The sequence below is a fragment of the Dinoponera quadriceps genome, unplaced genomic scaffold (assembly GCF_001313825.1).
Source record: "Dinoponera quadriceps isolate SergipeBrazil2010 unplaced genomic scaffold, ASM131382v1 scaffold3004, whole genome shotgun sequence".
NCBI lineage: Eukaryota > Metazoa > Arthropoda > Insecta > Hymenoptera > Formicidae > Dinoponera > Dinoponera quadriceps.
Window position 1 is genome coordinate 58,103 of NW_014556999.1, and position 22,870 is coordinate 80,972.

Below are 22,870 nucleotides of genomic sequence, written 5' to 3' on the forward strand. Positions count from 1 at the left end.
ATAAAACATTAAAAAAGAATTGTTCCCCGCTGGCGCGGCGAGATTGTTTGGCTTGAAAGCCAAATCCGGATTTAAAAGATTAAACAATCCCTATTACTAGCTCCGAATTATGCGATATCGCGCGCAGCGACGTTGAGATTGAAACGCGACACGGAGGATCTCTCCGGTCGGAACGGGCTTACAAGTGCTTTAACTTCCACGTCACGTAATTTCGTTTCCGAATATTCCCGGAGACTCGTCGAGTTAGAACTACCCCCTCGTGGCTACCGGAACACACACGTCGCAGTTTCTTTCTTTTAAAAGCTACGGTGGCGGCGGACCACGCGGCGGTTAATAAAGAAGCCGCGGCGCAGTCGGCCGACAATAAGATACTGATAAGCGGAAAACATGTTAGGGGGGAAGGGGGTACGGCATAAATAGGGGCAGCCGGCGGCGAAAGAAGCCGTAAGCAGTTGCCGCACGTACGCAATTTTCGCCGCGACGACGTTTTCTCGCGAATGGCGGAGCCACGCTCGCGAATATCGTGTCCGCGCACGCGAAGGCTTCTCGAAAGCTAACGTCGCGGAATTAAACGGCCGATTTTCGGGGTCTGCGTCAGCGAAACGGGACGATAGCGCGCGTAAATCCCACCGTCGAATATCTCGCAGTCTCGAACGTCAAGCGAGTGCTTCACACTCGACGTTTAAGATCGGCTTTGGGTACGCTCTCTCGTCGTCTTAAGGGCTGCCACGCGCTTCCCCGCGAGGGCGCCGGGACCGACGTGTCTGTCAATAAATACGCCCGGAGGTATTTTAACAGCTGTAATAATTTTCGTCGCGCTATAAATCAACGCGCGCGATATGCCGGTGCGATGTGCGAAGGGCGCACCCTTCGGGGACCTTCCACGCGCGCGCAGATTCGCCGGCACAAAAGTGTCGGACGAACCATGGGTCTTCCCCTACTTCCCGCGTTTTTAATCAAACTCTTCGTTCCCGGCGATTTCAAAGTCGCGAGACACGTGCGTGAAAAATGCGTCGGCTGAGAGTATCTATAATTTTGAAAGCTCGAAATAAATAGGTTCGCTTCTAATTTCTCCGCGAATTTCTTTAGTTTTTGTCCCAAGAGTGGAAAAATTTGTTTGGAAATATTCACGCGTGTTTGTAAAACCTGTCAGATTTACTTTTTGCCGTAAAGGAGGCGAGAACAAATCCGCGGAAAATATGGGAAAAACTCGGTTTCTTCCGAGCTTTTAAAAGAGTATAAGAATATCTGTCGGGTAATTCCGCGCGCCACTCATGTCGCACAATCCGCCGGTCGTTAATCGCAAAACGCGCCATACGTTGCCACGTACAATAACGCGGGAGTGGGCGACACAAATTGTACGTTCCCAACGCGATCAACTATGAGGAACTCTAGAGCGCGGCTTGTCTAGCATTCCTGAAGGTGTGCGTGTCGTATCGATTCTGGCACGGCCGGAACACGCGGTATAACAACCGCGGTAGTCTCGGTGAATTCCTTGCATGAGTCACGGGAAGTACCACCACGTCTCCTGCTCCACTTAGAGTACAGATAATCACGCGACGAGGTATAAACCCGCGAAGGTGCTCTGTCGCATGTTTCTCTTCTTTTAACGGAACTATGCATTTCTGCGTACACCGTGACACACGTCGAGGGAATGTTTCCGACCGGGACGGGCTCATCATTCTTAAATTTAGAATAAAATATGTACACGCACACACACATGCGAGGGTGATGAGAAATGCGCGAACTTCTTCCTTCCTTGGCACGAATTAGATAGAAGAGTTAGTATTATAGCCCCCTATTTACATTTTGTACAATTTCATCAATAACCAGTATTTTAAATTGAGAACTAAACGATTACATTCGTCAAAGTGTCGTCCATTCGATTCTGAACCCAAAATTATGAAATATTTATTACTTAGGACGTTATTTATTTATAAAAATATAGCGACACTGCGTATGCACCGCAGTCTCTTATATTAACATGTTACTCGGCACTTATTCAGCATAATTTGAAATGTGTACAGCCGAATGAAATATTAAGTAACGAGTAAAGCACTCAAACGTACACATACTCGTATGATAATACGTTCAAGTTTAAGAAGAATAAGGAAGTATGTATTATTAATGCTAAAATGCGCTGAAATCGTTTCGAAATGTTCACGAGTAAAAATACGTTATAACAAATTCTTATTGTGTATTGATGTAATTTCGCCTCGAGTAATCCGTGTCGAGCCGACGACGAATCGAAGAATCGATCCTCAGAGCGAAATCAATCCGACGCGGTGATAGCGAGAAGTTCGAGCGACACATCGCGCCATTAAATTTATATGAATCGCCAGTCGATGCGATTCGCCGCGCCCGTCGGAACGTGACGGCGAATCCGTCACGAAGCGCCGTCGCCCGCGAACAGCCCACGTGTAGCGCGCGAAAGTAGGTATCGCCAACGACGAAATGTCAAATTAGAGAGAGAGCGAGAGTCCACGTCGCGCCGGCTAATGGTTTTCCGACGAGCGCGAAATAAAACGTCGCGCCGGATAATTCGACAGCCGTGAAAGCACGTGGCCGCATCGTTAAGAAACACGTCATATTATACCTGCGACGAACGAGCGAACGTGAGAGAGAAAGAGAGAGATAGTCGGCAGAAGCGGTTTACATGTTTACCCTCGCATTTACATGTCGCGGTAACAGGCTCGATGTGCAATGACATCGTGCGCACGGGAAAAGACGATACATCATAATTCCGGGCTGAAGATCGAATCAATCACTCACTCTTGCAAGCGTATGGATGTGTGTGGGTACGTGTATATGTGTGCTTGTATAAAGTTGCACGCACTCGTGCATGCGAGCGAACAAAGGAAGACACCACGGTACCGTTGATCCGCTAATAATTTTTCACCCGGTCGGATTATACCGTTGTTATTATCGAATGTAATAAAACGCTTCAATGCGAATTCGTACGAATACGATCGCTCGCGAGATCGCATTGTGGATGGCTGCGATAAATTTTCGGTGGAGCGCGGAATGCGTTCCCTTGTAAATAACGTCGGTGAGCCGATAAAGCATAACGAGGCGTACTCTAATCGGCTCCCCCTCGCGATTTTTCAATCCCCGTTTTACATTTCGTGACGTATTTTCCACTCGGGAGGGCATGCGGAAAAAAATCCACAAAGCGAGCTCGAAAAATCGCCTCGCCGGAAGTCCCGCGCGAAGCGAGCGAATCAAAAAGGTTCATACATTCTCCATACATATAGCCATGTACAAAACATATCAAACGCAAACGCATGGTTAATAACGGTAGACATCGCAAACCTTAACGCCAGTCGTGCCCGCACATATGCATACAAGAACTTTTATTTTCAAAATATGACTGTACGATAGCTACAAGTATTTTTCTTCTCGTTTTATTTGCCACATGTATCACGTATAAAAAGGATGAATGAGGTAATAAAATAATGTTCACCATGTATTCCACTGTATCAGAAATGTCACTTCACTTTGTATCTCACACCTCTGTGAATCTGATATTAATGGCCCAATTTCAATATCTTTCCACACAATGTGTCTGGATTAAATACAAATAAATTATTGTGCGGCGTGCCCTTTTGTGATACAGCCTTGATTATTTCCTGGGCCATAACACCGCCGACGATAGCGCAAACCGGACTGACTTGCGCGTACAAGTCGTTTCTATAATCGCAAAAATACACAACATACTTTACAGTCACATATAAACTCTTGAAATTAATGAATATTCGCATAGCAATTATGTTATATGTACGTACTCTATTAAATGATCTATCGTGTTCTCGAGTTCATACTTCTCAATAATTTGAGAAGCTATATTTTTCAGATTCTCAGAGCCTCTCTCGTTAGGTTGTGGATCATCGCCATATTTCTCGCGATAATTCAGCATTACTGAAAAAAAAATCAGAATAGATACAATAATTATCACTCAGAATATTCAATAAGTCTAAATTATTATTCAAATTTATTATCCAAAGTACCTATGGGACATACTTAGCATCATATGATAAATCTCCGACTCTTTAGGCAAAGATGACTTTGGTACGTACAGTATAACTTCAAAAGGTACAAAAATATCGGTGTGTTTCTCCGTAACTGTTATGCTTTCAAACTTTTCTTTCACCATGGGCTCACCGCTTTCTGGTATTTGTACTTTCCTCGTTTGCACAATATCCCTGAGAAATTATATTTTATTTACAAGATCAGTTTTTAAAATATATTTATAAAAAATATGAGCGCACATACTCTGCATATTCATGTTCCAGCAGATCTGCAAATGTATATCCAAGCGATCCCCATACATCCCCGGCAAAGAATTTGACTTTCTGTTCCCTGCAGACTCGATTGATCCTCTTGAGTTGCGTTATGGTACAATGTGTGGCACATACTACGTCAAATTGTCCAAAATACTCATCAGGCTTATCATCAACTTTTGCTGTGTCTGCATTGACATTGACCATAGGGTTCAAATTTTGCGCCCTTGGTAACGATGCTTCGGCTTTCTGGAACGAAGGAATTATTTTAGTATACAATATGTTTGTAACAAGGGATAATATAACTTGTAACATGATACTTACATTCTTTCCAATGTCTTCTTTAGGTACAAAGAATTGTGAACATCTGTCTAAATTTGTCACATCTCTATGGTCGAGGAATGTAATAGCGTTGATTCCAGCTAAAATGATATTCTTAGCGATCTCTGCCCCAAAGCCATCCAGACCAATCAGAAGAATTTTGGCAGCGCGTAATCTGTAGTAAAAAAATACATATTACGAAATATTTTAAGAAAAAAAATGACAATATTCAAGATGTTATGATTCAAAGATATTACAAAATTCACTGTACTTTCATTTAACTATCACATAACCTCTATATTCGATAAATAATCAAGAGATGTATTATATCTTTTTGAAATCTGCCTCTCTTAACCATATATAACATATTGCACGCATAATTTGTGATTGTAACAGAAACCGGTACTATCAGTTTAGGTTAGGTTGCGATATACCTACCGTTTCTGTGATTCTAATCCCCACAGACGAATCTGCCTGTCATACAATTCGGCCTCCGCGTCTGTTAACTCTTCGTTGTTCTTCTTATCTTCCACCATTGCTAAAATTTCTTGTTTATCGACAAGTTACTTGATATCGTGAAAAACGCGCGTTACGATACTTGACAAACGTTGCGTACTTCACGTGCCGACTAATACCAACATAAGAACACTCACGTCAAATATGACGATACACGATCAATCGTCGTTATTCACAAAACGCGACACATATTTCGAACTGCGCTGAATATATATGATATACTGTAAATTGATAGGAGGCGCTCTTCTAATTGTCGTAAATCGATCAACAAATTTATAAGAAAAGCGATTGCTAAGTTGGAAACACTGTGTGTGTATGCATGTGTGTATGTGACGTGTTTGTTGTCGATTGTCACGAAGGGGCGTCGAAACGGTGTTTCAACCGACGCGTAGATTGTGTTTTTTTTGAAATCGTGATGAACAGAAAAATATGAAAAGTGAGCGTGTCAGTTTCAAATTATCAAATAAAACCTATCAAATCTAATCTCTTTGCCAATTAGAACATAGAATTTTCGCGTTTGCGAGAAACAGAGGTTATATCTCTCAATAGCAATTGACAATTCAGTCATATATAATCTGTTAACATATAGTGATCGGCTAATACGTCTCAATGAAACGATAAATGTGAGTATCACATGGATTCACGCAAATACTGAGGACAAGATTGCTTATTATACTCGATATTTTGATAATTGACACCTGCATCACCGAGTTTCTGACTAGACGAGCCGCGGACGATCGAAAATATGGCCGCTACGGGTCGCCACCATCCGGAGCGTCAACCTTATGTCGCAATAGTACGACTCGACGACGAGTCAGACCTTTTATATTTTTAATTTAATAAAACAGATTATTTTTATGACTTAATCGCAACTTAGAACACTCTTTTTAATAGTGCGAGACAGATTCGAAGCTATTTTATTTTCAAATGTTATAGTTCTACAGTAATTCAGAAGTTTATTTTCAAATAATATGATTTAGTGACAGATCAGAAATCTCTTTCATTTTCAAGTTTTATTATGAAGATGACGAATCAGATTAATTTTTGTTTTTATTTCAAATACTTTTAAGTACTGCAACTTAAAGATTTAATAACAAACGTGCTAAAAACAAATGTCCCATGAATCAATAAATCAGGGAACTCGAAATTTTTTAAATACCGTTCCGCGAAAATTTCGTACATTTGCATTTTTTTGTTGCCCAAACTAGTCTAGAATCCTGGATTCGGTATCGAGAGAACAAATTCAAATAAAAATAAAAATAAAATTGAATCATTCTTTTTCCGTCCAATTGCACGAAAGTCTAATGTTTATTTTTTGAATCGGCACTTTAAGTTGTAAAAATAATCTTTTTAATGCAATAAATTAAATTAAACGTGTCTTTTACATACCGGCAATTTATTCAAATAATATCGGTAAATTTGTTCAATGTTGAACGCTCGTTCAAATTTGTAGCCAATTAAAATTTATGACGAAAATTTATTAACGACCCCGTTATCGTTGAAATAAATATAGACAATACATATAAGCGCATCGTTACTATGCCATTATCTTTACCCTCTTGACCCGAATGTTGTGAAAGCTGACCTTGGCGGGATAAGTGTATCCAATCTGCAAGCAAACTGCATTAACCTTTCCGAGTCTTATAATGGCCGCGTACATGGTGATAAGAGTTAATTACGTGGAATTTATTGCTCTAATCAGTTATTAACTGCTCATGTATAATTACTTTAACGTGTTACTTAGACCATGACATGACCCCCTCGTACATTTCGTACATTTTGTCACATCATACTTGAAGAAATTTATTACGCTCTTGAGAAAATATTATTTTTTTATATTATATATCCCGATATAATTTTTTATCGTGTTTCTCTTTCATTTATCGTGATAAAATTCATGCATACACAGGAGAGTCCCGAATATATACTGAGTAAATATTAAAGAGGATGAATAAAATGGAGGAAGAGTATATCGAGAAGACGTTCGTCTACAAATTTCCGACATGCACCACGAATCAGGAATACACGCTGGAAGTACCGATAAAAATACCGTACCATGGCTCCATAAAAGAGCTGATGCACCGTATAATGTCGTCGTTTAAGCTACCCTGTTACGTCGAGTCGGACTTGTTAGAATCCCTGCAGCGTAATATTAAAGAGCTTACGCTGCAGTTTCACGATGAGAAGGCAGAAAAGCTTATCGACGCCGCCAAAGCGGGCACGCTGGATTTAGAGGATATAATTAAAAGCTGGGAGAAGATATACAAACAGAAGACGGTCGAATATTCGGATCCCATCGGGACCACCGACGAGGAATTATTCGCTGCGGCGTATCACAGACTGGTGCACTCGCCGTCCCTGGAACCGATTCTGCAAGCGGAGCATAAATTCGGACGAGATGTCACCGAAGTGATTCAGATGAGGGACACCGACTACGAGAACCTCACACAAAAGTCAGTATGATCTCATGGTTTTCTCTCCTATTCCCGCGATATTTTTCAACGTATACAAGCGAATTGTTTCACACCTTGTATGTCGTTTGAAAAATGTAAGATGTGAGGAAGTAGCACAAGAAAACAATTGTTTTAATTGAAATAAATATCTCAAGATAGCAGTTTCAAGAATGTTAAAAGCCCTTACACGGAAAAAAAATTAGCAAGAATATTTTCAAATTAAGAATTGTATCAGCTCGAGAATATCGTCTTTTCTATCCAATCTTTTTTTTTCAATTCTTAAAAATTAGTCTTGAATAACAAGAATATGATATTTTTAATGGAACTATATAGAATTTCTTCATGTAAATAAGTTTTGTCTTCATATAAGACTATATTCTTTGCTTATATACGAAAATATGAGTCTTGAATTGATATTAATTTGTTTTCCTGTGTACAATCGAAGAATAAAAATCAAAGCTTGATAGGGGCATTCAACGTTTTAATAATCAAGAGAAGAAGGAATCTCTTACAGAGAGGGGTAGAAAAGGGTTGTATTGTGTGACTTCCAGACAAACCGACGAGATGCGCGTTGCCGTGGAGGCTCTCGAGGCGGGCTCCACGGAGAAGTCGATAAACGATATGGCAGGCCGCCACTTCGAGGAGCAGAGTTTGTTGCAGGGTTACTGGGGATCCAGGATCGACGCGTTGAAATTGGACCAACGGCGGCAGTATCGGAACTGGATCATGAGGCTGTTAGAGGAACAACAGACCAGCATGATACCCACCCCGGTGTAGGTTTTTCTCGTTCTCGCGCGATTCAATCGCAAGCGAGAGGATTTTCACGAATTTCCTAAAAAAATGTCTCTCGCGTTCTCGCACGACAGTGGCTCGCCTATGGTGCCGATACCGCCGTTGCGCCCTGCCTTGGACAAGTTCGTCCACAGCGAAGAGAAACACACGACTGACTACCCGCTGTTGGAAGAGAGTTTCACCATACACCTGGGCTCTCAGATGAAGCAGATGCACAACATACGCATACTAACTGGCGACGTGCTCGACTTCTGCCGCACGAAGAACAGCGAGTCCGGGTACGTCGTGTAATGATCCCAAAGCCTTGGCCGGATTCGGTCGGAAATTGCAGTAAAAATATATTGAATTTAGGATGGATCCAACACCACAGAGGCTGCAAACAGCCCTGGGATTATACTCGAACGACCTGTGCGGTCTAGTTCTCCTCAGCGACAACCATCTGGGCAGTTATTCCGGTATCACGAAAGGTGCTTCTCGAGATACGTTAAATTAATGAAATAAAATAGAATTCATTTGCTCTTTGTTTCTATTTGATTTTTGGGGATAGACATATATATTCCTGAAAAAATTACGACATTCTAGGTCAACATCACGAAAAGTTACAATCCCGAAAACTGAATACCGGGACAATCTCCCGAAATATTTGAATCGTCCCGCAAAATTATAACTTTGCGAGATAACTTCATTTTCATTTTCTTCTCTCAATATTTCGAAAGATTATCTCGATATTCAGTTTTTTGTGACCTTTCGGGACGTTTCGCTTCTCAAATTTCAGGATTTTTGGTTTTTCGGGATTATACATGTCCAATCTCTTGAGAAGCTATTAAAGCTGTTGAGGAGGCTGCTTTTCAATGATAAATCGCATCAGTGATTTCCATTTTCGGATAATATGATCCGTCTGGTCAGGATAATTTCGACAAATGTATCATTACAGAATTATGCTCGATCTCTCAGTTAACGACGGAATTCCACTTCCCGCCGATCGACGAACAGTTGGAGAAAATTCGGGAGGACGTGAAGGACGCCGTCGCCTGGAGGCAGACGCACCACAGAGAAGGGAACGAGGCTCACGTAAGAAGTTTAGAACTTAACTCGGGTTTGCGATCGTGACTCGCGCAAAAAATCTCACGCGTTATTTGCAGACGAAAAAATCCACGACGAGCAAGAGCTTGCAAACGGGCGACGTGTTCATCACGAGGCATTCCAATCTGGCGCAGGTCCACGTAGTGTTCCACATGGTGGTGAACGATTCCCTGAGATCCGGTAAGTGATCGGGACCGTCGGTCTCGCGCGATATGCCTCAAGTAGAATGCGACTTTTCAAGCGCGATATTAATTCACCAGGCGATATCAACTCGAGGCATCCCGCTATTTTGGGACTGAGAAACATACTGAAGACGGCGTGTTGCAACGACGTGACCACGCTGACAATACCCGTGTTACTCGTCCACGAAATGTCAGAGGTAATCTATCGCTTAGATAAACACACGCTGCAGGGCCCGATGAAAATATAATTAATCTACGTTGACGCATACACACATACGCAAACGTACACGTACGCATACAATCTGCAGGATATGACGGTCGCCTGGTGTACGAAGCGGGCCGAGCTGGTGTTCAAGTGCGTGAAGGGATTCATGATCGAGATGGCGTCCTGGGGTGGCGCCGAACTGAAGAATCTGCAGTTTCTCGTGCCGAAAGTAAGTCCGCGCGGCACGATAAGTGTAATCCGCCGGCACAGATAGACGAGGGGGAAAAACAAAAAGTAAAATTGAAGAAAGGTTTAATTCGAGCACACTAATACACCGCTGGTTTATCGCTTGCAGGGAATGTCGGAGGAGGTGTTCGGCACGCTGGCCACAATGTTGCCCAGCATATTCCGCGTGTCAAATCCGTTGGTTTTCAAGGCCACCAGCACCCCGCAAACCCCGAAGAAGTGAACGACCCTGTCCCGCTCGCGTTCTTCGCTCTCTTGCCCGTGTTATCGTCGCGAGCGCACGCTCGGAATAATACTACGGTATTTATTACTATGTATCGCGCGCGCTCGTACACGCAGACAGCAATTATCCGTTCGCGGGCGCGAACAAGATACGATTCTGTGAATAAATGTCTGGCATTTAATGAGCCTTTTGTTTATATTGCTTTCACACGGAGTGATTTCCCACCGAGGCGAGGGGCCGATAGCAGGCCAAGCAACTTTTCTTTCATCGAGCCCCTGACTACGTAATCGCTCGTTTTGTTTTTCTTTTCTTTCCGACTGCATCTCCGAGTGTTGTTAATAAAACGTTTCGACACCTAATCTCTTCCCTTATCCCGCATGACGTTGACTCCTTATCGACGAAATTGTTGCTGAAGATTTCCCTGTTTTATCCGAAAAATTTGCGCAAACGCACACGCGCAATCTATTTCTCTGAGAGAGGGGGGGGGGGGGAGATACGGTTAGATTTTACAAAGACGCGTAATCGGAACAGAAAACGAGTGATAATGCCAAGAAAATTTGTAACGCGCAATTTTCCGTCGGCAACGGCAAATATATATATGTATATATTTATCGTCGTTAGACGGAGAGCGAAGTTTATCACATAGTATTTTTATCCACGGACCATGTCGCAGCAGATATAACGCCGCTGGCATTTCGAATGCGGCGGCGGCGAGCGTGTATCGCGAGATGCGGGCGCGCAGTGTCCCGTCGCGGAGCACCGCGCTGGTCCATCTAACGAGCCATAAATTTCGCAAACGCGAAGATACCGGGCGCGTTTTAATTGTAAGGAACGCGAGCGCGATTAATTGCCATTAATTGCCGCCGCCGGCGAGGACAATCGCCGGCCTCGGGGCGAGAATAATATCGGTGGATTCAACGTGCACGGCGGCAATCGGACTCGTGTAATCGAGCCGGCTTATCTGGAAGCGGTGCGTTAGCCTCGGCGATTTTGAACTTCTGACCGGGAATGGATTAAAGTTAACGCGCGACATCGGCCGACTGGTTTTTGTAGAAAAATATTTGCCGTAACTTGCACGCGTCGATTCGGTTTTATCGAGTCGCGGCGAATAAATGGAGCGCCGGAGCGTCCGGAGCTCGCTATAAGCCAAATCCGCCCGTTCGCCCGATGACGCAAGACGAATCAATTAAAAATTCACATAGAAGCGCGCAATAGGCGACTCGATCGCATTGTATCAGCCGAGCGACGGGATAATAATTTCCGCCTTGAATCGATCGATCGATCAAATCGCGTTTCGGACGTGTCGTCGCGAGGAGGTGAAAATTCGACGATTTTCCGAGCGACTCCGGGAATCGGTCGGAGCGCTGAGTGCAGCTGCAGTGATGCAGCTGGTATTCCTGCCCCCCTCTTAATTCGGCACCGCACAATCTTCGGCAGCGGAGTGCCGCGGATGAATTCGTTGTCATTCCATCGGATCGTTGGGAGGCGTAAGTCCACGCTAGGTGGTCTCGGTCGCGGTGGTGCCGATCGGTGGTGCATCGAAATCGGATCGTTCCGGAAAATCGACTGGTCAGATAACTAACCACCTGGCACAATGCGGCCCGGATCGCTCGCGTGCCTCTTCATCGTCGTTACCTTCGTCTCGGCGAAGACGGTGGGTTTTGTCTTCTTCTTTTCGCGGCGAGGCTCGTTTTCCGATCGAAAATCCGTTCGCGACCGTCGGTCGTCGTCGTCGTGGACGACAGTCGTTTCACGATTCTATGGAACGTTCAGTGATATTTTCGGCTTGCAATCGGAGAATATCAACTTCCTGACGCGCTTATCGTCCTTTTAAGTTCCGTCGCCTTCTTGCGGAAGTAATCGCGACCGTGGTACAAATATGTTGGGATGCTGTTTCCAAGCTGGGTTTCTTAAATTTCTACTCGGCGAACGTGAACTTCGATTTATTTTTGCCGAAAATTTCTTGTAAAAAAAGCACGAGGTGTCGTTGAATTAACGTCAAAACTGTCAATCTCGATATTATCGACGTACACGTGTCCGCGATTAACAGCTCGAAGCCGGTTCGGCCGTGAATCAGCGAGAGAATGTCAGAAAGGGTTTGCGTTGCAGGTCGACCTGTCGTTTCGCGGATTAAAGAAGGAGGATTTCTTCGTGAGACTCCAGTCGCAGATTAATCTGCAGGAAGTGACGGATCTCAATTTGAGCGGGAACAAATTTGACAGCTTCCTCGACTGCTCCACCAATCTGGAAGCACTAAGAACGCTGGATCTGTCGCAGAATCACCTCCAGCGGTTCTTCTTCCTCTGTAAGGACGAGTATAACCTGCAGGTATTGAACGTGAGCCACAATATGTTGGAGTACATCGACGACAATTCTCTCAACGACCGAGTACCGAAGCTGAAGATATTGGATCTCTCCTACAACAAGCTCACCATCGTCAACGAGACCATGTTGGAACATCTAACGGTAATCAGTCTGACTGAAAAAAAGTATCGCTTTTCGTCTCGAATTTTCAAGAAAATCCCCTAACATGTCTCTAATCCCGAGATTCATCGACGAGGTCCAATTTCAGTTTGCGATCGCAGGTAAAATACGAGCGAAAAAATGCGAATTCGCGAGCGACTAAAAATTGCTTTCAGATCCTCGAGTATCTGTCCTTGTCCCACAACCCCATAGGGTACGGCATACACAACGGGGCGTTTTGGAACCTAAAGGCGCTCAGATACCTCGAGTTGCGGAACATATCCGCGCCGTTCTTCTCCGCCGAGTTCTTCAAGACCTTGGGGAACCTGTCGAGCTTGGATCTGTCGTGGAATCCGATTGACGAGATACCGCTGTTGCCGATGAAGTTGCAGCAGCTGGACTTGTCCGGCACGCAAGTGATAAGTCTGGAGAACCTGTACCTACCGCAGCTACGAGAACTGAAACTGGATCATATGCCGAACCTGACGTCGTTGACCCTGAACGACCTCGAGAATCTCACCAGTCTGGAGACGTTATCGATGATCGGTTGCAAACGACTGATACAGTTGAGCTTTTGGCCCCAGAGCGGAGTCGTGCTGCCGCGACTGCAACGCCTCTCGATAAAAGAGAGCGGCCTCACGACACTCGGCGTCGAGCTGAGCGCGTTGATGCAACGGGTACCGGTGATCGAGGTGGAGGGCAACCCGTGGAAATGCGACTGCAAAATGGAATGGATCGACTCGCTGAACGCGACGAGGCATCTCAGCCGAGATATCAGGTGAGAGACGATGCGACTCTGCGAGCGGCAGGTCGGCACGAATATCGATTGAAGATAAACAGGACAGACAGACGCGATATCATCGTTATCGCTCATCTTCTATTTATAATTTTAATTTATCAGCACGAACATCCGTTTCGAGAAGCGCGTGTTGCAAAAATGATACTTGTTGAATAACATCGATCGCGTGTTTCTCGTCGCTCGCGTCAAAGTTCACCTCCGGATTCACAGAGGTCTCGAGAATTCCGTGAACCATTCGGGAGCCCCCTCCTCCCTCTTTCCCCTTACCACGTCGGGGTTGTGCTTGGCTAAAGCCGAATTTATTCGACCGGGTTTCTCTTTCAGGCGACGGGGAAATGCGTTCCCGAACTGAATAATATCGAAAGTACACCGGGTAGTCGCGTGTAGACTCGCTTCAACGTTATCAGCAGGGTTACTCGTGCGATTTTCAACCTCCGACTTAAGGTCGAAAATCGCGGAGAGACTAGGCGAATAAGTGCTCAATGCGCCTGGTGTACGGATGTCTGAGTTGGTATTTACGTGTCGACAGATGCCACGCGCCAGATCAGATCCGCGGCAAGCTCCTCGCCGAGATACCGAGCTACGAGCTGCAGTGCGAGTACGACACGCCGATCTTCTACCCGATCCTGTGGACGAGCGTCTCGATATTGATTGTCGCGCTGATCTTCACTGCGGTTTTCATTCTCCTCCGACGGCCAATGGGCCAATGGAGCTTCCGGGGCAAGGGCCGCGACACCGTCACGTACACCACCGTCGTGGAGTCGAACAACGACCTGGTGCGGATACTCGCGGTGACCGAGAACCACGATCGCAACGACGAGTGAAGCCTTGATAGCCGATGCACGGAAGAGAAAGAAGTCAAAGTAAAGCACGACGAAGGAGATCACGGAAGATCGTGGAGCCAGTAAATAGAGAACGAGCTCCAACGAGCCCTGCGCCACCAAGATCTTTGTTAAGAGTTACTCTGTAGTAGTATAACGTAAGGTAATGTAATTGACGATTCATACGTATTCCGGGAGAGATCGTTTCCGGCCCGTTTCCTCACGAATTCGTCGTCGGTGACGGACGCACGATTCTCGCGAGATGTGAAAATAATAACGGGTGTCTGTATGCGTGTGCGAGTGTGTGTGCATGTTACTTCGAGAAACGGCTCTGTTGTCTGCGATATTAAGATCCCGCGATAACTCTTGCGAAAACGGGATTAACCCTGAGAGTAACACCCGACCCGCGATCTTGACGCTGAAGTAAGTAACCACCATAGGTCTCTCAGTCCTATATCACGAAAAAGATTGTAAAGATCGTGGTTTTTGGCGTTTCTTTCCGACTTTTACGAATCATTCAGTTTATCGCCAATTTTTATTTATTATCTTTGTGCATATAAAAAAAAGCACATAAGCCGTATTTTTAAGCCCGGTTGTCGCTAGGAAACCAATTTACCTCATTGGATCAAATTGATAATAGCAATGGGGTCGTATGGGCCCAACTTTTTTCTGAGTAATAGAGAAGTAGAGGAAGGGGAATATAGCGTCTTTCACAAAACGAAGAGGGAGTAAACCAAAAGAAAATGCGTGTAGGCCTCGTGGGCGTAACATGTTACTGTGAGGGTTAACGTTTCACAGAAAGTCTCGGCATTTAATCCGAAGCCGGCGACACGGATAGACAATAAGTCGTCTCACGCATCCAAATAAATAGATATATATATATCTCAAAGTAAACCACCAAAACACCAAGGGGAAGTCACTCGTACCACGCCTCGTGAACCGAGGAGAGCGCAGGATAGATACTCGAGTACTCGCGAACAGTTCCCAGTGTCCGATAACAATGTGGGACCGGGCGGTCGAATAAAACGTCCGTGTTTCTTTTTTCCCGGCGGTAAGAATCGGCGTGTTTTAAAAACCCCTTTACCTTTGTTCCTTGCGCAGCTTCAACGTACGTCGGAGCCGCCAGCGGCACAAAAGCGAAGTAGATACAAAGACCGCAATGGCTCATTTGCCCTGAATGACGGCGAGATCCTCTTCCGCGTAACAACGCGTAGCTGAACGCATGAATTATCGTACGTGGCATCTTGAGAACGCACTAATTGAAATTCCACGTGATTCCGCCGCAACGGGTTCGGCCGCCGACGGTTGGTAAAAAGAGGGAGAGAGAATCCTTCGCGGGCTCTTCAAAACCGAAGTCAACCTCGCAACCCCGCAATCCCGTTTCCGATATTCCCTCCTTTCGAGCCGAATAAAAGATGCTGTCTTTCTCTTTCTTTCTCTTTCTCATCCCTTGCCCTCTAGAATACCGTCCGTCTCGCCTTGAAGAGAGAATTGTCGATGACCGAGTTTAACGAGAGCTCCCGATGTTCCGGCGAGGAACATAAAGGAAGGGTTACACGCTTCGCGGACGATCTATATATCGGGGTTGAACGTTAACATCGTTCAAGGCAATATCTGTAAACACGAGGTTTCAGCGTGCGATGCGGTGGTTTGCACACCCGCGTTCACCTCGGACGTCGGGAATGAACGGGCGCGAGATCGCGGTCCAAGCGCTCGGATGCGCGCGCTCGCGTTACCGATCGTTTATGAAACGTTAAGGCGTGCGGGGCGTTTTACGCGTCTCGTTCCGAGAAGGGGCGCAATATTGGCGTGTTATACGATGAGCCAGCAAATGGTGCTATGAAGATCGTCAGTTTACGTGACGTACACCGTGATCGCGTGCGATGTAGCGATCAGCCTTTGTATCGAAGTATGATCTTCCTATGGGAGGCCTATTGGGTTACGCGCAGAGGAGAGCGGGCCCCCATGGGCAAAGGATGTCGTATTACCGCGGAGTCACAACATGCAAAGAGAGGAGCTCACGCGCGCAAGAAAGAGAGAGAGAGAAAAGGCAGGGAAGAAAGAAAGAAAAAAGAAAGGAGGAGCGAAAGAATCAGTCGGGGAAGATGCGCCGTGCCGTGTCGAACGGAAGCCCGCGATTACAATAACTCTCCATGTTGGGGTACGCCCGACACAAATGTGTGCAGTTTCTCCACCTCTTCTCTCCTCTTAACTCTACACCGAGACACGCCTTTCTTCTTTCGTGTACATCGAGAACGACACGATGAGGTGCGATGAAACGCTCCCTGTGTCCTTCCGTCTTTCTTCGTCGGACTACCTGCGATTGCTTTTGTATATTTTTTCTCCCCCCCCCCCTCCCCCCTCTCTTCGTTCATTGTCTTCATACAAGAGGATTTGCGGCGAAAACAGCGAAACGAGAATCCGGCTGTTTCGCCGTAATACCATCTTCATGATTCTTTAAAGAATAAACTATGGAATTTTGTATTTGCTAAAAAATATTACGCTTATCTCTGTTTTTTTGTCTCTCTCTTTCTCTTTCTCTTCTCTTTTTTCACGCGCGAGTCGCACCACTATTTTGCACGTTGGCGTCGCACGGTTCGTCCGAAAAATCACATTTGCTACGAACATAACCGAGTCTCCATTAACGAGGGAAACATCTCCGCTGTGCTATACGTGCCATACGTGCGCGTATCGTATATCTCTTTGTACACCGGAACATCAATTCAAACCGGCGAGAATTCCGCACCATTTTTCCAACCGCTGTGTCCGGGTAAAGCGATTGAACATCGCGGAATATTTTTTTCGCCATGCCGGAGAGAGCGAGCATCGAGCACGGGGGAGGGTGCAAAAGGAACGGTGGCACGGAGTGCGAGTAGGAGGAGGAGGACAAGGCGGAGGAGGCAGTGGAGGAGGAGGAGGTGAACGATAGAAGTTCTACCCTCCTCGCGCGGCGGTGTCGAGTATCCGTAATTCGAGATTCCGTGCGAGCCAATTTGGCGAGAGAGAGAAAGAAAGAGAGAGAGAGAGAGAGAGAGAAAGCCGATGGAAAAATAATACACCACCTACCAGCACACGGGATATCGGCGGCGAGCGTGCGGAGGCGAATTTTAACGGTCAACGCGAAACACGTGGGCAGGCCGTGTCGGGGAATATCGTGTTTCGACCGTTGGAGAAGATCCTATCCCTTCGTGAGCCCTAAGACGCTCGGAGATAGCCGCGCGCGCTTAGCGTTTTTGTTGGAAAAACAGCGTGACCGATGTATCGCCGTTCTCGTAGCCGGTTTACGGCCGAGATCCTTGCTCCCGAGTATTTAGCCAGACGAGACGATACATATCGACACCTTGCGATAACCGATAGCTTCCCCCCCCCCCCCCTTTCCGTGTACTCGAGAACCAGGATGACAACTGTTTTCTAGGGTGGAGCACTTCTGACAAATCGCGATATATAAATCGCACAGCGAGTCACGAAGGATTTTTATCGGGTCAGTCGAAAAATTCAGTGCTCGATTCATAGCCGAAATATGCGACTTTGTTGCGTTCAATGGAGATAAATTATTCATTCGCCAAAACGTCCTTGCAACCTCTGTATACCTCCATCGTGGATGGTTGATTTACCTTCGAGAAATTTACCTTCGATTGAAAATCGGACTGAACTTTCGTACCGATTCAGTAAATTAAACTCTAATCCAATTTACGGATGGTTATCGATATGTACAAAATTACGGATATTTTTTTCAATTTTACCGTGTTGACCCTCGACTTGTCGCAATTTATTAAAAAGACACTCAGCGCTCGCGCGCAAGAGCTGTCTGAATGAATTACGCCGTGTGTAGGTGAGAGCGGTTTTTCGTAAGTTCCCTCCCGAACAGAAAAATTTCCCGAGGCACGCGCTTCGTTAATCAAGCGCGGCCGACTGACTTAGCTCCGGCTCTCGGCGAAACATATTTTTGTAACGGTCCTCTATATTACGATTCGTTAAGCCAGCGTCTGCATTAACTGAGCTAATCCCTTAATTACGTTCCTCTTATTTCTCCGCTCTCGCTCCTTCCATCCCGCCCTTCCGGCGGCGACTCTCACGCTTCCTACATCATCCTTCACTTGCTAATTAAAGAATTTGATGAAGTCCCGCGGTGTTGCGCGCCCGTACGCGGAAAAACACGACGGCGTATACACGCGCGCGAAAATACGACTTTCGCACGCGCACAGAGCGCGATGTAAGTTGCAACGCAACGTTGCCGCAAAGTCGCCGCATTATTCAACGTGCCTGCGAGTATCGCGCCGAATTCAATTAGCGTAATCAACGGGCAAAATTGTCGGTCACGAAAAAGCTCTATTTCGCACGTCTAGTAATCACAGATACGACACGTTGCGCGCACAAGCACGCGAGATAACTCCGCGATAAGACGAAATTATAATGGGAATATATTAAACTTGGTGTCGTTAACGCGCTCGCCCCGTTATCATCGACGCGCGACGTTATCGTCAATTAATTGTATCTCGTTTCGGCATGACGGATCTATAATGCCGGATTCTTACAATATTATACGTTGCAAAATGCGCGTTACGTACATACGTGTATGCACGTACACGCATCTGTTCTCGCAACGCCATATTGCGCTCGCCAAGTGTGCGCATCCGTACGCGCGTTTCGCGCGTCGCGTCGAAAACAGCCGTCGCATGCCGCGGAGAGGAGAGAGAGAGAGAGAGAGAGAGAGTGCCCGCCGATTTTCGCCGCGGCAGGGTTTTATCTGATTAAACCGACGTAGAAACATGGGGTTATACGTGTAAGCTTCCCGGGCCCGTCTATGGGGAGAGGCCGAACAAATGAATAATGAAAATAAAACCCTGGTGATGCTATCGGTAAGCACCACGGGATTACGTACGCATCAGCGCGCCCGCGATGAACTTATATTATGGAACCCCCTCTCCCTCCCGCCCCGTACAAGCTGTGCTACATGCACACGTTAACGTGCGTGCGTACGTGCGTGTGTATGTGCGCGCGCGAAACCGCAAGAAAAGCAAGCGGCTTTTTCGCGCGTAAGAGTTCGACAAGTTCCTCCCGCGTCAACCGGGACGAGGATTTAAATGACAAATCAGGGGACGTAACGCGGTGATCCGCTACCGCGGAAAGGGATACCTCGCCGTGTCTACAAATGCATCGTGTGCATTTTCGAGAAAAACTCAAGAGTCGCGACTTTTATCACGGCTCGTTGCGCAATTTGCACGAGTGATATCAGGGATGGAAAATTTATCGTTAATATTACTAATAACATTATTGTTATTACTGGTTTTGAAAGGCGGTAAGACGAGACAGAAGAGGTAGAACGAAGCGTCTCACGAGCGCGCGCATTCAACGACTCGATCGTACGCAATTGTCGCGCGTATATCCTGCAAATGGATTACCCACGAGAGAGAGGGACGCAGGGTGTAAGTGTCGTCCGTAATAGTTGCCAAATATATCCCGCTCGTCGGGACACGCCGATTATGCCAAGGTGTGAACTTACTGGCGCGGGGAATAACTGTTCGCGGGCACAAAGGACGACGGAGCTCCCGTGGGCCAAGCCGCTTAGGATCAATACCTCGATCCTTCGATCTCGTCGCTTCCTCGCCCCGCTGAGAGCGCGTCCATTCGGGCACAATGGTAAATGGTCGAAATACGCTTCTTTAAAATACTCGCCGGGGCTAACTCCCTAACTCCCGTGACTGGCAGGAACTTCTCTCGCCGAGGAGGCTGATCTCAGCGATCAGGCTCCCGGACAAGGCACGCTCCGCACTCGCGTATAATCTCGCGTTATCTAGTCGCGTACAAACGGCCTGTCGACCTATTTCGCGAGCACTTCCGGTGCCACGGTGATCCCGCCGGAGTACGACGCTAATCCCGAGGGGATAAACGAGAAAGATCGCCTCGACGTAACCGGGCTTTCGTAGAACTGCCAGGTAGACGAGGATGGAAATCGATAGCTCGCGGCCGGTACCTTTTTCCCGTGGCCTCGTCGATCTGAGACGATGATAACGCGCCACTTGAATACGTGCGTTCTAGTCGAGTAGATGCGGAAAATTCGGTCGCGTCGCCACGCCAAGTCGAGAGAGACTCGCCTCGCGAGACGAGATCCAAAAGAAGGGAGGAAAGAAGAAAAGGCGAATCTGCGCGAAATCGGTCTTTCCCGCTTTCGAATGAGAAAAAAGGAAAGGAGAAGGCGTGCTGCATGGTGCTCGAAGTGACAACGAGACGTTTTAAAAGGCCACCCATTCGCCCCGAGCTAAGATGTAACATAACAAACAGCCCGGGGAAACGTATTTGCCCGGGGCGATATCGAGTTCCCGGGCACTTCCTGCGCTTCTTCATCGTTTTCTTCTTCGTGGCGCCGTTGCAGTCGGCGACTTGACATGCCGCAGATTGACGAGCGCCACCCCCGAAGACAGCAGGAATAGAATCGGTCACGGGTGCATTTAGTCGCGGGCGTGACTTTTTTGCGCCACCACGGCGGATAGCGTACGAAAATACACGCGCGACAATAGACTTCATTCATGGGGAAACGGTTTGGCGTGTTTTTACCCGGTCGCTCGAATCACTTGCGTCGCGAATGTCAACTTCGAAATTTCATCGTGCGCGTTTAACAAACACTCTCCCCCGTTCGCAAATTACGGTCTCTAGGAAGCCGTCTGTAATTTCGCGCGACCTCCTCTCGCAAATGCAAATCCGAAAAAAAAAGGACAAAAACACGCGGCGATAAATCCATAAATAAAAGCAAACTGACTGAAAATTATCGATACATCTCACGCCCATTTGCTTGCGTGATTACGTATCTTACGCACGAGCGGGCCGCAGACTGCAAATTTCCCGCGGGCTTCACAAAATCGCCAACGGCTCGTGGAATTATCGCCGCATCACGGTGCATTCTTCCCGCGTATTTTGGGGCGAAATTCACCATTACAAATGTCGCGGCCGCCGGCAAAAGCGGGTCGTTGCTGCGGCGTTTTGGTCGACCGGCTTTGCACGCGGCCACGAAATTACGGCGGAGGCGTCGGCTGTTAAAAGCGCGATATAAATTCGGAATAGCGCGTACGCGCGCAACCCCCGGAAGCGCGCGCGCACGGGCGGACACGAGAGCGCGGTGGTGCGAGAGGACGGCGTGTACGCGTTCATGATTGCGATAATGCCAAACACAATATCGCGGGAAATTTTATCGGCCGTCCGAACGACGGCACGCGTGGGAAACCGTGCGAAAAATAATAATGAGATGTCGACGGGGAGAGAGAGAGAGAGAGGACTGCACAGGGTGGACTGGCAGGGCGACGAAGCGGCGGGACGGGAAACGAAAGAGGGAACGAAGCGACGAGCGACAGAGATCGGGAGTGTCACAGCCGACAGAAACGGCGAAGAGGACGGAATAGGAAAAGGGAGAGAAATGTGTGAGTCAAAATGAGATACGAGAGAGGCACGGGATCAGCGACGGCGGAGAGACGAAACAAGGATACGAAAAACGAAGAAACGGAAAAGCGAGCAGAAGAGACAGAAAGAATGAGAGAGAGAGAGAAAGAGAGAGAGGAAACGGCGGAAAATATGTGGAACGTTTAATCGACGTGTAGGAGGCTCTTCCGAGGAATACCTGAAAGAGGAGAGGCATTGGAAAAGCCTGTCGGCGCGAATCTCTTCTATTTTGAATATAAAGTGGGCGATGAGATTTTTCCCGCCGCGGGGAAAAGTGCGTAGTAGATGAACGTACGGACAGGTCCTCGCGCGCGGAGAAATTTTTTAATAAATTCGCTTTGCGCGAACTGTATTTTCTCTGTCAGCTCGTTTAACGTTCTGACGAGCGCGCGCGCGCTCGCGGAACGCGCTCGCGCTGAAAGATTTTCCCCGTGGCGGATCGACGAACGCAATCGAATTTTTTAAGGACACAATGAAAGTTGACGGTGTAATCTCCGTGGCGCGCTTTCATCTCTCGCTGAATCAAAGGGAATTAATCGCGTTAAAAGAGCTCGACGCGCAAAAAGCGGTTCCCGACATCGACGAAATTAGTCGCGCGCGATTTCTACGTTTCTCCTCGCGTGTGCGCGACATACGTACGTACGTACGAACGAACGAACAATTCGCTTCACCCACGTAGATTAATACACACGGCGATGCGGTACACGGCGCGCATACATTACCATGATTGTAAGGCAAACATCGGTAGAACGAAGTCCGAGCGTACCCATGGAACGATCGTGCACCAGCCCGACGCCGGTGGCCGCCACCACCCCCTCCCTCCTCTCGATATTCACGAGGTGTCTATAAAGTGCTCCGAAATCACTGGCGGCCGCAACGAGGCGCGATATTATCTCGCTAAGGGGGAGGGCAAGGAGAGACGCCACCGTCGCCGCAGTCTCCGACTAAGATAGCGGAATTAGTGGGACCCTTGTTAACGACCTCATTAACCCACGGTTACGGCTGTAGGAGGAGGGTCGGTCGGGTTAGATGCCGCGGGCCTGCCCAGGAAAGTA

General features: G+C 47.0%; 3 protein-coding genes across 4 annotated transcripts; 2 read left to right on the forward strand and 1 right to left on the reverse strand.

Moving 5' to 3' along the window:
* Nucleotides 1-3,355: 3,355 nt before the first annotated feature.
* Nucleotides 3,356-5,163, reverse strand: LOC106748569 (SUMO-activating enzyme subunit 1). Its single transcript, XM_014627231.1, has 6 exons — nucleotides 5,040-5,163; nucleotides 4,605-4,776; nucleotides 4,273-4,529; nucleotides 4,021-4,202; nucleotides 3,786-3,918; nucleotides 3,356-3,690 (listed from the first exon to the last, which is right to left on the reverse strand). The coding sequence occupies exons 1-6, from the start codon at nucleotides 5,135-5,137 to the stop codon at nucleotides 3,528-3,530; spliced, it is 1,005 nt and encodes a 334-aa protein (XP_014482717.1). The 5' UTR covers nucleotides 5,138-5,163; the 3' UTR covers nucleotides 3,356-3,527.
* A 494-nt stretch (nucleotides 5,164-5,657) lies between these two features.
* On the forward strand, nucleotides 5,658-10,482 carry LOC106748568 (protein C12orf4 homolog). Of its 2 annotated transcripts, XM_014627229.1 has the most exons (10): nucleotides 5,658-5,740; nucleotides 7,027-7,570; nucleotides 8,122-8,343; nucleotides 8,437-8,640; nucleotides 8,714-8,829; nucleotides 9,297-9,433; nucleotides 9,505-9,625; nucleotides 9,706-9,824; nucleotides 9,936-10,061; nucleotides 10,188-10,301. In XM_014627229.1, exons 2-10 carry the CDS (start codon nucleotides 7,065-7,067, stop codon nucleotides 10,299-10,301), a joined length of 1,665 nt encoding a protein of 554 aa, XP_014482715.1. In that variant the 5' UTR covers nucleotides 5,658-5,740; nucleotides 7,027-7,064. The 2 variants fall into 2 exon arrangements, with proteins under 2 accessions (XP_014482715.1, XP_014482716.1); XM_014627230.1 differs by lacking the exon at nucleotides 5,658-5,740 and having other exon boundaries at nucleotides 7,065-7,570; nucleotides 10,188-10,482.
* Nucleotides 10,483-11,796: 1,314 nt separating this feature from the next.
* Nucleotides 11,797-15,817, forward strand: LOC106748567 (leucine-rich repeat neuronal protein 1-like). Its single transcript, XM_014627228.1, has 4 exons — nucleotides 11,797-11,955; nucleotides 12,411-12,767; nucleotides 12,941-13,542; nucleotides 14,093-15,817. Exons 1-4 carry the CDS (start codon nucleotides 11,896-11,898, stop codon nucleotides 14,385-14,387), a joined length of 1,314 nt encoding a protein of 437 aa, XP_014482714.1. The 5' UTR covers nucleotides 11,797-11,895; the 3' UTR covers nucleotides 14,388-15,817.
* Nucleotides 15,818-22,870: the final 7,053 nt, after the last annotated feature.

Coding starts and splice junctions, on each gene's coding strand:
- LOC106748569 (XM_014627231.1), bottom strand. CDS start 5,137: ATGGTGGAAGATAAGAAGAACAACGAAGAGTTAACAGACGCGGAGGCC. Junction 4,777..5,039: donor GGATTAGAATCACAGAAACG/GTAGGTATATCG, acceptor TTTTTACTACAG/ATTACGCGCTGCCAAAATTC. Junction 4,203..4,272: donor CTGGAACATGAATATGCAGA/GTATGTGCGCTC, acceptor ATAATTTCTCAG/GGATATTGTGCAAACGAGGA.
- LOC106748568 (XM_014627229.1), top strand. CDS start 7,065: ATGAATAAAATGGAGGAAGAGTATATCGAGAAGACGTTCGTCTACAAA. Junction 8,830..9,296: donor TTATTCCGGTATCACGAAAG/GTGCTTCTCGAG, acceptor GTATCATTACAG/AATTATGCTCGATCTCTCAG. Junction 9,825..9,935: donor TCGTCCACGAAATGTCAGAG/GTAATCTATCGC, acceptor TACAATCTGCAG/GATATGACGGTCGCCTGGTG.
- LOC106748567 (XM_014627228.1), top strand. CDS start 11,896: ATGCGGCCCGGATCGCTCGCGTGCCTCTTCATCGTCGTTACCTTCGTC. Junction 11,956..12,410: donor CCTTCGTCTCGGCGAAGACG/GTGGGTTTTGTC, acceptor TTTGCGTTGCAG/GTCGACCTGTCGTTTCGCGG. Junction 13,543..14,092: donor CATCTCAGCCGAGATATCAG/GTGAGAGACGAT, acceptor ACGTGTCGACAG/ATGCCACGCGCCAGATCAGA.